At 37.0% G+C, this 16423-nt stretch overlaps 1 protein-coding gene across 2 annotated transcripts in view; it reads right to left on the reverse strand.

Moving 5' to 3' along the window:
* Positions 1-16423, reverse strand: part of igf1rb (insulin-like growth factor 1b receptor) — a 113424-nt gene that overhangs the window by 88788 nt on the left and 8213 nt on the right. For both annotated transcript variants that reach the window (XM_065294207.2, XM_065294205.2), the window contains exon 2: positions 15598-16149. In XM_065294207.2, coding sequence (XP_065150279.1) covers positions 15598-16149 — 552 coding nt within the window. The remainder of the gene's footprint in view (positions 1-15597; positions 16150-16423) is intronic.

Genomic DNA, 16423 nt, shown 5'->3' on the forward strand with positions numbered 1-16423 from the left:
GACCTTTTATAAAGGGTACTGCCCAAGTGACAGTTTGTACCTTATATTTGACTTATGTGTTTTCTCTGATCGGATAGCTATCTCATTTGTTAAAACTGTTCCATTTACATTTGGCCACATAAATGCGTCTTGTGAAAACGGAAGATGCGTCGTCTACTCCCGCGCATAATGCAAATACACCATTCATTACTTCGCCTTAAAAAATGTAAGACGATGTTTATGCAACAACAGGCGGCACTAACTGTATGATGTACTGTATGTTGGGCCGGGCACGCGCGTCTCCTTGCTCGTCATGAGCTGGAGCGCGCAGTACAGAACAGCAGGAGAGTGACGGCGCAATGATTTAACATACAGGTCCATGACGGGGAAAAGCGTTCATACAACTCTCTCTCAACGTTTTCTTCTTTGTTTAATATCATTGGAGTTTTTTATTCGTTCTAGAAACTTTTTTACTCGCTGTCGTCGCTCCATAAAGCATAAGCGTGTCGTCTTTGTTTGTTTACCTCTTTGCCGGCTATAACGTTTAGGAGGAGTAAAACACTGACATGTGGTTTTCCTCTACCTTTGTTGTTTTTTATCTTTTCTCCGCCGCCCTGTTCTCCGCCCTGTCTATGAAGCGCCGAACTCTGCAAGCTACAGTGCGCGAGAGAGACCGACGCTCCGTCCCAAACCGCATACTTCCATACTATATAGTAGGCGAAAAGCACTACTTCTCGTACTCTTTGCCTACTATATAGTATGGAAATAGGCGGTTTGGGACGCAATGCGAGTGTGTTCACTCCGCTCCGCGCTTAACTGAAGTTTTTCCCTTTTTTTTATTAAACGTCTCTGCGTCACGGGACACAACGAATCGATTATGTCAACACTTTTAGTAATTCGATTTTTATCGATTTAATCGATTCGTTGTTGCAGCCCTATAGATATGATATTGCATTTCTGTCAAGAAATCCTCCTAAAAGTTACCCATTGCACATTTAATACAAAATAAAACCAGTTAAAAATGCCAATAAAAAATGTTTTAAAGCAACACGAAAGACTTATTGCTCTTTGCTCCTCCTACAGGTTAGAAGCGTAATTGTTCATTACCACTGTCATAAATACTGCAGCATAGCTGGCTCTGATTGGATTGTAGGTCTGCCGTAAAGAAAGTTTTTGTAGTTTTCACTCGAACTACAGGACCACTACCCGACGGTTGGAAACTTCTTTAGTGCGGTTTTGGCCGATAGAGGGCTGCAAAGCGAATGTGAAAGTGCCATTCACCCTGTTTTGAGTGGATGAACCACTGAAACTTTTTTGGAAACAATATTTTAAGGTAAAAAAACCTTGGAATCCATTCAGCTGATCTCCAGGTCTGGCGCTAGCACTTTTAGCATAGCTTAGCATAATACAATGAATCGGATTAGACCATTAGCATCACGGTGAAAAATACCCAAAGAGTTGCGATATTTTTCCTATTTAAAACTTGACACTTCTGTAGTTACATCGTGTACTAAGACCAGCGGAAAATTTAAAGTTGAGATTTTCTAGTCAGATATGTCTAGGGACTATACTCTCATTCTGGCGTAATACCGGTAATCAAGGACTTTGCTGCTGTAAACATGGCTGCAGCAGGCGTAGTGAGATTACGTACTGCCCGACAATAGTCCCCTGCCATTGAAAGTTACTAAGGGGACTATTTTCGGTCCCTGATTATTACTCCAAAATTATCTGCCTAGAAAAAACGCAAGTTTTTACATAATTCTTACACGATTTAATTACAGAAGAGTCAAGTTTTAAATAGGAAAATTGTCCAAACTATCTGGTTATTTTTGGCACGATGCTAATTAGGGATGTTAACAATTAATCGATCTTCGATTAATTGTCGATAAGAATTAAATCGATAAAACTTAACGATTGTCGAAAAAGCAAGCACGTGTGTCCCGGCGCCTGCGCAAAGCACATACACAGCTGGTGAAAAAACTAACCAAGCGCAAAGAAGTTAAACTAGCCATGAATAGCCAAAATAGGTGCACTTGGGATTTTTAACCTCTTTCGAGACGAGGCTGGCTGCTAACACAACGAAATGGCTCTGAGAGGGTCCGATGTCGAAAATCTAAACACATTTAGGATACTGAAAGCAAAGACCCTCTTCAGGGAAGCCTACAAGATTAGCATAGCAACGCTGCTAACGCTGCTTTACAGATCGATGAACTTTGTACAAAATCAGAGCGTTTGATGAAGGCAGGGATAACTGGAGCAACAAAAATGTACGGTATTTGGAAAAAAACGTGTTTTTAAACATGAACCACGCGAACATGTGTGTTATACCAAATACACAAAATAACATTGTTTTAAGCAACAAAATAGGTGCTCTTTAACATTTTGTTTCCTTCACAAATACAAATTACATTATGGACAACAAGCTTTCAGCATTAGCCGTCCCTACCCAAAACAAAAAAGCATGCACAAAACAAAGTAGGCGTAACTCTTCTTTCAAGTCATCACCTAGGCCCAAAGCTGACATCATTCCCTACATGTTTGGGCAACAGCCTGGAATCCTATTGGTTAAACAATCGGCACCAAAATCACACAACCCCAGACTGCCCTTGCAAACCCACCCCTGCTATCACCACAGCAACCCCACCCCTACCCTCGTGATTTTCACACACATTCTTGCAGAATGATGGAGCGAGCCATTGGTCCCTGCGCCGGCTGCGAGCGACGGTTTTCCTCTTTATCCTCTCCATGCAGCGGTGACTAAGCCAGCTGGAATTCCTGTCTAATTATATGGGCACTTAAAGGGACAGATTCCTCACTTCCCGTTTGTTCCAGCGCCGCCACACGCAGACAGACTGATAACGGATGTATCAGCGTGCCTGAACGAACTCGGAGACAGCTGTATCACCTCTTTCTCTTTACAAATGAGAGTCTAGAGAGGCCTGTAAAACACTAGACCTTCAGGTCATATTTCACTCTTAAAGGAAATAATATTAATGCATTATTAACAATAACAAATTAATAATCAAAACTATATTGAAATACAATCCATATAATTACATTACATTAGTATTAATTATTGTTCAAATTTTTTATCACATAACGTTACATATACCCAGTGTTGGGGGTAACGCGTTACAAGTAATGTGCATTATGTAATAATATTACTTGACGTAACGAGTAAAGTAATGCATTACTTTTTAAATGTAAACATTAATATTTGAGTTACTTTTTTTAAAAAGTAATGCAAGTTACTTTTTAGTTTGATTCATTTGATTAAAAAATTATGTACAGAATTAAACTGAACGTATTCACATTATGCACTCTGTGTGTACACGCCTGTGTGGAAACACTTTTGTGATAAAATAAAAAACACCTGCAAGGCCTGAAAGAGCCTCAGCCAAGAAAAAGTAACGCAAAAGTAACTAAAACGTAAAGTTACTTTCCATGAAAAGTAACTAAGTAACACAATTAGTTATTTTTTGGGAGTAACTTAATATTGTAATGAATTACTTTTAAAAATAACTTTCCCCAACACTGCATATACCTATATTTATTTGGTGGATGCTTGATGTATGTGCTTTTGGGGTACTAATATGCACCCTTTAGGTACAGCTTAATAAAAGCGTACCGCCCCAGTGGCAGCTTTTGTACCTTTTTCAGTGCAGGGAATCAAATCCCTGACATGTGTGTTACTTTGTGTGCTCTACACAAATTAAGTTACTGTATTGTATTGAGTTATATTATTGAAAGTATAGAATATTTTATGAATACGCATATATTGTTATTTTACGTTTAATTATGTTAATTTATATTATATTACGTTAAATTATATTATATTATATTATTAGGGCTGTAACGATTAATCGTTTAAATGCGCGTTTTCTCAATGATTGAATTTGAATGAATTACGGTGAAATCCCGGCACATCCGATCGCCAGGGGGCGCTCTCATGCAGAAACTCCCTTTGTGCCACAGAAGAAGCAGTATTACAAACGCTATTCCAGGAAATGTCTACAGGAATATTTATATCGCTGTTCTTCAAATTGTTTCAGGTATTTTCATGATAATAAAGAATATTTTGAATTATTTTTATTTAACAAGTGTTGCTTTTTTAAATGCACGTTATAAACGACTAGATTGATAGGACTTCCTACTGACCAAATGGCGTAGTACACGAATCGCAGCTTTGCGATTCAGAATCGATTTCAGACAGGCATTTTTAATGGGACACGCGATTTAATCGTTACATCCCTATATATTATATTATATTATATTATAGAAAGTAAAGAATATTTTATGATCACTAGCAAAGAGATGGCAATCTCTTTTTATTTTGTGGTAATGCTTTACCACCAAATCTTTAAAAATGCAAAAATTATTTCACATCATTGTAATATATTACCTATAAATCACAGGCGCTTTTTTTAATCATAGAAGTACATGTAAAATTACTTAAAATTGTGTTTTCAATATTAAATACATACTTTATTTAATTATTATTATTATTTTTATTATTATTATTGTGCGTGCACATTTACATATATATATATATTCAATAAAAATAATACATTTAATATGTCATAATTTATGTATATGTATATATTTTCAATATATTCCATTATGGTATTAAATATTGGGAGTAAAATGTACTTTACTACCATGAATATATTGTAATAGTGATTTAGCCAGAACTTCAATAAATTTATTCGATTCTTTATTGACCACCAGCACGTAACAATAAAATTCGTGCACCCTCGCATATCACACTCTCATGCTATCCTTATCTAAACCTAACCGCCACTATGAGAATAACATTTGACAAATATGTCGCCTCGTTGAAGGCCGAGACATTTGGCAAGACAGAGTCACGGCCAGACACTGTCTTTGACCTTAACTCCGGCATTGAGCGGTCATGGTGGAGACACAATACTATGATGATAGAGTCATACTGCACGGCGAGGTTAATGAAGTATGTGAGAGAGACAGTACACAAAGAGGAAGTCTCAGTATTGTGCTGCTCGGTCAGGCAGAAACGCAGCCTTTACATGTGGGCAGATAAACGGGTTGTAATTAAAACAAGGCCCCCATTCTCCATTGGCCTGCTTTAAAGGAAAGTCCCCCGAGCGTTTGTCAGAGACTGAATGTTTCCGGCCGGCGTACGGAGCGGATGAGATCACTCAAAGACAGCTCATTAAGAGATGAGTGCTTCCCTCCCGCAGGGCACCGCGGCTCCTGGATAACAATGAATGTGCTCGTAACTTTTAAGCAAGCTATGGCTGCAGTATTGTCAAGTGTCGTGCTTGAAATAATAACAGTAATTATTTTTTACGTTCTTTGTGCTACCCGTTATAACAAACAGGAAAGCTAAAGGGTTTTTTTCAGCAATTTAAAAAATATGACCAGGTATTGACTTTATTAGCACAATTGCTACAGTCATAAAAAATTTTAAATGTTTTTTAAACTTTCTATCCAATCACATATTGGTCAATGTCTTACTCTGACATTTTTTCCATGTAAACTATAAGATAATGGACTCTCTATTACCATTGATTCAGATGTAAAATTTCAGGTTAGTTCGATACTTATCTTAACTTGAAGTCAATCTGACATTTCCAGGAAACTCACAACCGACAGCTCAAATTACGAATCATTATTGTAAGCTTTCTGTTGTAAATTAGGATATGGTAAGGATATGGGTGGGCAGTTTGAGCCATATGAAATTATTATTTTTTTTTAATAAAATGTGTATTTCGAACCTAATATAACTAATAAGTGATAGACAAGGTTTTTTTTATCTTTTCCCCTTTTCACCTCAATAAGTGCCATTCTGTGGATGGGCAGACTCGGCTTGTTATGCATATTTTCACTGTCGAATTTATACTTTTTGTCTTTTCATGATTTTTTTATAATTCAACCCATTAACACACACAAAACATAAGGGATGCCTTTACAAAAATGCATTTGAATTTATTTTGACAACAGCTTCAAAAAAGTAAACATTGGGCTTTGTATTTTCCCTTTAGTCCACTTTAAACATCATATATATAACATGGGCAGCTGCTCGGCTGTTATGTCATTCATGGAGAATTCAATTAGTCCTTGAAGCTTATAGACCGTTTCAGCAGTCACAACATAAACAAGCGGCTGTCGCGGTCCGCACGTAACTTCCGGTAAACTCTGCTAAGAATAAATAACAACAAAGTTCTTTAAACGTAGTTTATTTATATAACAAGCAAAAAAACAACACATAGATTACCTAGGAAACCAAAACATTTGTTATTTTCGACGAGGCATTTGTTCAAGAGATCAGTTTAGCAACTAGTCAGACCATTAAAAAAAACGAACCGGAAGTAAGGTTCGGATCCAGACGTGTATCACGTGCGTACGATGAAACCGTCTATAGTGAGCTATTGAAATACACAGAGTTAGGCAAAAGCTGTGATTTTTCTTTTATATTTTCAACATTTATATATCGCACCTATATGTGTAGGTAGTTTTTTTATGTTGTTACATCACAATGTTTTTGACAGATAAAATCCACTAATATAGACGGTTTCATCAATAATAACATAAACAAGCGGCTGTCGCGGTCCGCACATAACTTCCGGTAAACTCCGCTAATAATACATAACAACAAAGTACTTTAAACGTAGTTTATTTATATAACAAGCAAAAAAACAACACATAGATTACCTAGGAAACCAAAACATTTGTTATTTTCGACGAGGCATTTGTTCAAGAGATCAGTTTAGCAACTAGTCAAAATGAAACCGGAAGTAAGGTTCGGATCCAGACATGTATCACGTGCATCAGATGAAACCGTCTATAGGAAGATTGGTAAGGTCAGTTGCTGGTATGTGCTTGTTAACATGTTTTAGCTGCCTCCAACAACTTTAAAGCTTTACAATGCATCACACTGTGTGGTATGTAAACGTTTAATGTTTGTGCATGCTTAAAAAATGTACAATTGACTGTGTGCTGTGTATACACACATCATGCCTGTTTGATTTATAAATATACAAAGAACAAGATTTTAAAAAAGACTCATAAGGCTCGTTTAATTTATTGTAAATTATAATAATACCACTGTCTCAGTGGTGTTTTCTTTTTGTTGTGAATATGAACATTTGATGGGCGATGCCATCTTTATCACTTTCAATTATTATTAATCCCTGAACATATTAATAACCCGCCAACGTTATCAACGGTATTGCAAAATCCATATCATGGAGTGACACAATACCACTAATCACTTTCATACCGGTTTATTGCTCACCCCTATAAGGGATGATTTTTGTTTATTTTAATGAAAACATTTTGCAGCTTTAACCAATACCTTAAGGAAGGGTTTATAAAATAAAAACGATATAAAACACTACCGACGAAAACTTCTAAATGGTTAAAAATAAATGTTTTTAAAGTTAGGTTTTAAAGTAAACGATGATACGAGTTATCGTCTCAAACATAAATCTCTTTTCTTGGACTACAACAAACACATGGATTGTAGGCATCAGTTTACATACTGGTATTGGTGATGTAGACAGGACCGACATTATTATAATTCCTCCCCCTTCAGACTCACAGCCTGTAAGTTAACTCTTGTTAGCAACCGAATCTTTTAAACATGGTAAGGAGCGTCACATTTCTGGCTGACGTCAGAGGTATTCAGGCCAATCACAACGTACAGATTAGCTGACCAATCAGGGACACAGAGATTTTCAAATCCATGCGTTTCAGGAAGAGAGTGAAATCTGGAGCTACAAAAATTTACGTTATGTGGAAAATAATGTGTTTTTAACCATAAACCACGCAAACACATTGTATACAATGAAGGGGTGTCCTCGACTAAGGATTTACATATTCGAATAAGAATTTTCGAATCTTTCCATAGTCGACCGATAGTCGAATCATCTATGTTTGTGTGCATGGGTTGGGAGGGGGCCAGAGCAGGTACAAATTGGTAACTTTTATTTTCTTTCACAAGCAGCACATATAAACAACTGTCTGATAAAGTGACCAAAACTGTCTTTCAAGTAATAAACGAAGACAAAACTGACGATGCATTTATATCAGGGCTCGCAAAATCGCTAGCCTGATGTCCCGGGGCTATTATGAATTACTGTCGGGCTACCAAAATGTATCTCTGCCCTGCCCGTCGGGCTATCTTGGGGAAGAAATAATATTTAAATGTTTTTGCTTTGTCTCAGATTTAGTTAGGTAATTATATTGTATGTATTTCGGCGTCCTCTTGTCAGTCATTATCCTCACGTAACAAGTGAAACTGTCAGGAAATGAAGTGAAAGAAGCATAAATAAACCGATCCTTTAATGTGCACGTCTGAAATGCGCGCGACCCTCTGCATGGGCTTCTCCTGGCTTCGCTCTTCACGAGCACCGGCTGCTTGCTTTGTGCTCAGCAAGAAAGCGCGAACTCAAGTCATTTAATAAAATAGCGTCATTTCATTTTTACCTCATAGACTAACATTGTTTTAGCGTTTCTTTTTTCTTTCTTCAGTTAGTAACTTAAATATGTAAGAAGAAAAATATGTTTGAGTGATTTCCGATCGATTTGACACGTCTAGCCTATTGAGAGTATATGATTTTACAAGCTGATAGGTGACTAAACAGCAGTTGTAAGTAGGGCTGTCACTTTTCGTTCGAAAATCGATTGCACAATCGATCGGACCAACCAAAAAAAGTTTCGAAAACGAAAATAGGCAATCGATTTTAACCAAATATGTACACTATTAATTTTAAAAGAATTAAACAGTTAAAAATATAGATGTAACAAAACTCACAAACAAGCAGAAAAAGAAAATAAATAATTCCGAAAGTGCAGTAGGTGTGCGAAAGCTAGACAGAAAATACCCAGCAATTTTACGCACCTATAGTTTCACGCTTTCAATCGCTGCATCTAGTGTTTTGCAAAGAAAATGGAGGACAACGTCAATAAACCTGTGCAACACGAGAGAGCATCGAAATTGTGACCTTACAGGAGATGATGAGTTATGACAAGGAGCCACCCTTGCGAGCTGACAGCGACCCACTTTTGTGATGGAAGATTGGCAGTACGAAATACGCAGCTGGCAACGAAGTACCCAAGTTTCCCTGGGACATCAGTGTGGTCGGAGTGCGTCTTCTCAACAGATGGACATATAGTGAATGAAAAGCGCTCTGCTCTTGACCCCTAAAATGTTGATCGACTTGTTTTCCTGACCAATAATTTGTAATGGCCCTATTCTTTTTGCGCATTTCATTATGTCTGCCTAGTGCCGCCTAAGTGTCGGTTACGTTTAATAAAAAAATACACAGCATGTTCTCAACTTCAAGTAAGTCTATTTAAAGTTTCATTTTTGAACAGTTGTTTGAAATGGATCGAATCATTATTTAAAATAATTTTTGAATTGCCTAAATCATAAAAGCAGCCGGTTGAAGCCTGCAGTAATGTTTTTCATTTATGGCAGCAGTCCACTCTGCATATTTTTTTAGAGAATGTTGCACTACTGTTGCTGTTTTTTATTCTGCACGAAACTTAATGACAATGAATAAGAAATATTGCTGACTTGTGCGTTTCAGGCGCTCTCTTTACATTTGTCTGTTATTTGGCGTTGAAAATGGAAACATCTTTTTTAGACATGGAAAATCGATTTTACATTCGATTCAATGAACACTTATATATTAAAAATCGAAAATGATTTTTTCACAAAAGTGACAGCCCTAGTTGTAAGATATGTTTACCTAAAGCGAATAGAATGTGTGTTTGTCATTTCGTTTTACCTCAGAGTCAGTCTAACATTATTCTAGCGAAAATAAACGGCTATGGTAAGATCTGTTAACCTTAAGGGAATTAAATGTTTATTAATTTTTAATAAATATCTGCTTTAAGTCTTTTATATTGTGTTAAAGTCACTTGTTGTTTATATATTTGAGAAAATACCATGTTATCTAAATACAATGTGTGATGTTTTGAGGTATTTTTTTATAAAAAAATAACCTGTGTTATGATACATTCATATAATATTTCAGTAATATAAAAATTATATTTTTTTAACGTTAGGGGAACGTTAAAATAACCTAAAAAAAACATTAGGGGAATGTTTATTTTCCTAAAGAAAACATTCCTGGCTAACCAAAAACCTTTTTGGGAACGTTTTGGGAACCAAATTGTTAGCTGGGGATGGGCAGGAATTGTTAGCTGGGGATGGGCAGGAATAGTTGGCTTACATGGAAATCCAGGATTTATCAATATTCTACATTAAACAGGGTATTTTTTATTCGGGCTACTTATATTCATTTCGGGCTACCAATAATTAAAGAGTGTCTGCCCGAAGGGCTACCAGGGATTTAAAAATTTTGCGAGCCCTGTATATATATTTTTTTTAAGGTAAAATGTAAGGCAACATTTGTTTAATTATTCCTCATAACATTTTAAAGCCACGATCTACAGAACATCACACAAAAATACATTTTGATAACTAAACCTAAAAAAATAACAAAGGTGATCCTGCCTTGGAAACTCCGGCTACAATTAAGTGTTTTTATTTAATTTGGAGATAGCGCGTCAAAGCAGTCATGACCAAAAAAACCAGACAAATGAGAAATGACAAATAATTTGTGATTGTGACTGTAAATGATAAAAACTAATCTTTATATACAATTCATTAAACTTTAATTTATAACAAGAAAAACACTGAAATTAATGATTTTATAGACACTACGCGTTATTATTTAGCACAGAAATACCTGCTTGCTTGCTTTGACTTTGATCATCTCTGTATTCACTTTAGATACAGAAAGACCTGATGATATTATTTATTTCAGGAATCTCTTTGCTATCATTTGAAAGTGAACACCAACTGACCATAATATTAAATCACAAGAAAGACATTCGTGTCAGGCAGAAATAGGTTCGGTGCAGGTTTCAGTTTCATCACCGAAATAAAAAAAACGGCTTACCTGTTTTGTAGTTTAACTTTAAGATAGACAATATAACCACTCTGTTTTAAATACATTGTAAAAACTTATACTCGTCGAAAAACATCAGTTTTTTAATGTTTAGTTTGATGAACTCCTAAATATGAGACGCAGAGCACCTAGCCCGTTCGGCTAAATTACATGCGCAAGCATGGCAATAGCGCAACATCGATACAACGAAAAGCTATCCAAAATTTACATACTTAAATTAGATCAGAATTTACATTTATAATAAATACAATTTTTTAAGTTTTTTTAAGTTATTTTTTAAGTGCAGAACAAATATCCAAAATGCCTCAAGTGCACGGAAACAAAACACAAGCCAAATAGTTAAATCAGATAACCCAAAGTGATTTATAAATAAAATAAAATATAGAAATTATTAAAAGAACGAAAGTCATAGTTTAATTTGCCAGCTTTGTCTTTTAAATTTCGAAACAAAGAGGCAAGGCTTTATTAACATAGAGACCTCTTATGGACGTGTAGCCCGGTCACAGGGGTTGTTGGATTTATTAACGCATTTTAAAAATATTTATTGAAAGCTGCTACTTCACATATTATTTGCAGCATTATCATAATATGCAGTATATTAATATATTGTGAGAAAGCTGTTATATGTGAAATTAGATAATGTGTGCACCCATATACGGCCAAAATTGAATGATCCTCATTTCATAACACATCTGCGACGATTCGACTATGAGATTGGTAGTCGAATCAGGCTTCTCCTATCGATGCAGATTCTTCGACTATTCGGGGTCACCCCTAATACAATGCAATAACGTTATACCATGTTTTACTCAAAAAACTTAATTTCTTCTTGAGAAAACAAAGAAAGACAAACATATTGGATGACATGGGGGTGAGTAAATTATCTGGATTTTTTTATGAAAGTGGAGAAATCCTTTAAAATCTTAGGTGTGAGGTACTTTGAGTAAATAATGTTAGTCAAGGGTGTTCGGCTGACAAAAAGTTTGAAATCTCTGCCTTAAGGGCTCATATGAAGTCTTGCCCTGTTCTTGTGTAATGAATTTAAAATGGATAAAATCAAGTCCCATCCTATTTCTTTACATTCTTTACCCGCAAATGTCAAAGACCAGCAGAGAAAAAGCAATGCATTTGGTAATCAACGCTGCTACTACAGTGAAAGGTTCACCAAAAATGTTTATAATAAAGAGATAACCAATAATCTATTGAGAGCGAAGAGCGTACTATTCAGAGCGAAGAAGACATCTCCAGTTCTGAGTCTTTATAAGACATTATAATCTGTTTGGCTAAAATGCTTGACATTTCAGTGACATTTTGGTTTGGTCCCCACCCAACAGTGGTCAGCAGAAAGAAGAAAGCAAGCTTTCACCTGTCACCTGTGAAGGACACTCGAAAATCTCACTACTTTATTAAGTCCACGCAAAAGTCCAAGACCTCTTTGCTGACTTTCAAAATAACTCGCAACAAACCATTACCAGACTGCCAAATTCCTTATTTGCATCTTCAAAGGACACAAGACACATTCCATATCGCCCGTTTGGATCGTTCTGTTTGTATCTACTGTACAACATAAGGTCCCAAAGCTTTATAAACTATCCTCAGAGTCATCTAAAATAGTGCATTGTTTACCACGGTTATTTATCGTAACAAATTTGTATGGCTCTGGATGATGCGTTTACAGATTACACAGAAGATTTTGTCCTGATGCTAACTGAGAAGTAGTGAAAAGTAATACTACCAATTGCTGCCAATAAAAACACTTCCATCATAAGGAGTCATGTTACACTGACACATCTGTTACAGCAATAAATAACCAGTACTTGTGACATTTGGAGCTTAGGTCAATGTTACGATCAAACTGTGAATTGAAAAGGTAGCATTTGGGTTAGCTGGGTGATGCTGCTTAATTATAAGACTGTTAGGCTTTCCAAAGAAGAGGAACAGAGACAACTAGTTCAAGAAAATTTAATTTGTTTTACATTTTCAAGAAAATTTTTATGGTACTCAGAAGTCGCTCTTTGGCACTGATAAAAATGTACCTTGTATTCACTGTAATGCCATGTACACAAAAAAACGTAAATGTTATTATTTGCGCAAATAGATTACATACAAAATCAAAGCAAAGACACAAGTATGCAAACTTGTGACAGGTGGTGCAAATGACACGAACTAAGCGACATGATTGCCACAAACACGTGACATTCGCCTCAATCATGTCTTCCATGTCAGTTGAAAATTTTCAATGCAAAGAAAATCAATGCAAAAAATGCAAGATAATGTGAACTCATGCCAGGTGACGCAAATGATGCAAAGTAGGTGCACGATTGCCGCAAATTTAATGCTCGCGTTATCTATGGCAATTGCAAGATTTCAACTCGAGCATAAAAGTCAACGCAAAGAAAATCAATGCAAAGTTGCTAGATGTAAATCACGGCAGGTGATGCAAATGCAGCAAATTAGGTTACGCGATTGCATGTGATACTTGCATCTTCCACAGGAAAACGGTTTATGTCGAACGTCAAGCGACCGAACCGGAAAACTGGGTTGATTGCTTCCGGTTTCCGTTATGTGCTATGGTAGTTTGATATTTGTTATTCGTAGTAGTATTATTAGTGTTATGTTCAATTTTATTCTAATATCTGAATAAACGTAAGAAGAAAATGCTGTAAAGTATAAAAAAAGTTAGTACATTTTTCTTTTACTTGGGTTTAAAATGTTAATAAGCAGATCCACTGGACATCGGTTATTCTCATCTTTGGTAGCTCCTAAAGGCTTCGGTTAAAAAACAGCAGCATGTCAGCGTAGAGCATACAGAACTGGAAGCGATCAACTATGTGTAACAAAAATGCGTAAGTAAGTTGCGCATATACCCTATTGAAACATTCCAACTTAAGCATGAAATTCGCATGCTGTGTTGTCGTGCAAGCCAATTAGCGAAGAGCTCATAGACACATGAGAGCATTGTTTTAATATGCGCCAGAAAAACAAGTCATCCCGTAATCTGAAGTGAGTAACATGATGCGTAATGTGTGTTTGGTAGCTCCTAAAGGCTTCGTGTATGAAAACGGCACCAGGTCAGTGTAGAGCATTAAGAACCGGAAGTGACCTACTATGTTTAACAAAAATGCGCACGTTAGTTGCGCATATACCCTATTGAAACATTCCAACCTAAGCATGAAATTCGCATGCGGTGTTGTCATGCAAGCCAATTAGCGAAGAGCTCATAAACACGAGAGCATTGTTTTAATATGCGCAAGAAAAACAAGTCATCCCGTGACTAATCTAAAGTGAGTAACACGAAGCGTAATGTGTAAATCGCTACACTTTTGGTGTGTACATACCATAAGTTGCATTGGATAAATGCATCTGCCAAATGCATATATGTAAATATCGCTACAAAATAATATAACAGCCCTCTTCAACAAAAGCCACAAACAATCTGAGACATCACTCGTGTCCACGGTTAAGCAAGTCACATGACTCCCATATGATTCGATTTAGACACTAAAAGAAAGTTAAGGATAACACCACAACGTCTAATCCTGCAAACATCGTACGTCTCTACCGGATCTGTTAAGTAATCTATTTTGATGTGGGCTCTTTCCTGTTGTCGTGCACATGTCTGCAGCCGTCTGCACTAAGCTCTATCTACTCTAAATGTAGCTGAAATGCAAAGTACAAGCTTGCTGAACAACAATTCCTGACTGGGTAATTAAAGAGCTGGGAAGAAAAAAGGCCAGGCAGACTCGACTGGAAACCACTAGCAGCCCTTGAAGAAACATCTGTGTTAAAGGAAAACAAGGTAATTATATGGAAAGTGGGAGGAACTGCTGAAGTATTTTGCCCTCAGAGAGAGAGGAACCGTGTGCCACTGCAGCATCCTTCTGTCCAAAAAGACCACAATAGTGGAAAACTACAACCAGATCTCCTTCATAGGGCCGTCAACAGCACGTTCTCCACGTTCATGACTAACTAAAACGATTTGTTCACGTCACTAAAATAGTTACGTCTCATAAATTTATTATCTGGATTCTGGAATTGTGCTGATATTTCCTGAAAACAAATTTTTCTGGATAAAGTCGGCTTAACGTATGCAATCCTCCCCTGCTTTTATGGCAAAGCCCAGCAAAAATTCCAAACAAACGCACCCTGTCGTAAACTTGCACCCTCCCAACGCTGATGTATTAACGGGATGATGAAGATTGCAGGAGTGAATGGATGCCAAACGGTTCTGTTGAATTCAACTGATAAAATACAGAAAAAAGCTTCACAATGGCAGACGGTGGGATTTGAGACTATGACTGCTATACAAAACAATTTAAAGATACTGGAATGCCTTCTACCCAAGAATGCAAAACTTTTTAGCTATGCAAGCATGGCCTTGAGGTCAATTACTGTGATGGCGGACCATCAGTTTGGGGAGAATCTCACCGAGCAAGTTATTTAAACTGTCAACATCTTAAGTACACAACTGGTTTAAAGTATCAAAACGTAACTCAACTGGCATTGTTTGTATTGGGGTATGTTATTACATACCACTGTCACCAGACAGACGAAATGCAAATAAATACAGAACCCAAGCATTTATGTACCTACATTTGCATACTTGCATTGACCAGTTTAAGATTTAGCACCCCTTTTGTCAACAAATTCTTACCTTTCTGACATTGGCTGGAGGTCCAGCATCTGTAATTGGAATTGCCGTTGAAGTTCGTCTTGATGCACTGTGGGTTATCCTCCATGATTCCAGGACAGACATCTCCACACTCTTTGGAATGCTTATTTTGTTTTTTGGAGTCAGCATTCATAATGAGAGACCAGTCCACAGAATCCAAGTAGCAGAGCTCGGGGTTCCTCTGGATATATATGGACCCACGCGTGATGTTTCGCAGATTGTACAGGCCGATGTCCTTCAGGCTGGTCATCTCGTATATCACCAGAGCAAAGTTGTAGAACAAGTTGCGGCCCCGGATGACAGTGAGATTCGGGAAGAGGGTGCTGAGGCTGTCCAACCCGGAAACACGGAAGAGGAGAAGGTAATCCGTAATCATGGTCAGCTTGGGGAAACTGAGGGTGCGGAAGACCTCTCGATTGTTATTGTTTTTGTCTCCGATGAGAAGGATCTGCAGGTAGCCCTCAACCACCGTACAGTTCTCCAGATGCTTAAAATTGCTGATGTCATTTCCAATGTCAATGCCAGGACCACAGACTAGATGGAGACAAAAAAATAAACAGATGTCACTCGCTGTAGAATACTTTAACATTAGTCATGAGTAAACCAACACGGATTTATTGTTCAGTGGTGAGGATGTGGTTTGGTATTGTAATCAGATTAAATATTGACCTTGGGCAGGTGAATGATAGTTTGACTCATAACAAAGTTACTACTTACTAATCTTTTGTTGACTTAAATGGGCAAAGTGCAAGCGATTCTCATGTGTTACAAGCCTTCGTTGGGAAGATACCATATTGAATTAGACACA

This window comes from Paramisgurnus dabryanus, chromosome 2 (assembly GCF_030506205.2).
Source record: "Paramisgurnus dabryanus chromosome 2, PD_genome_1.1, whole genome shotgun sequence".
In the NCBI taxonomy this organism is placed as follows: domain Eukaryota; kingdom Metazoa; phylum Chordata; class Actinopteri; order Cypriniformes; family Cobitidae; genus Paramisgurnus; species Paramisgurnus dabryanus.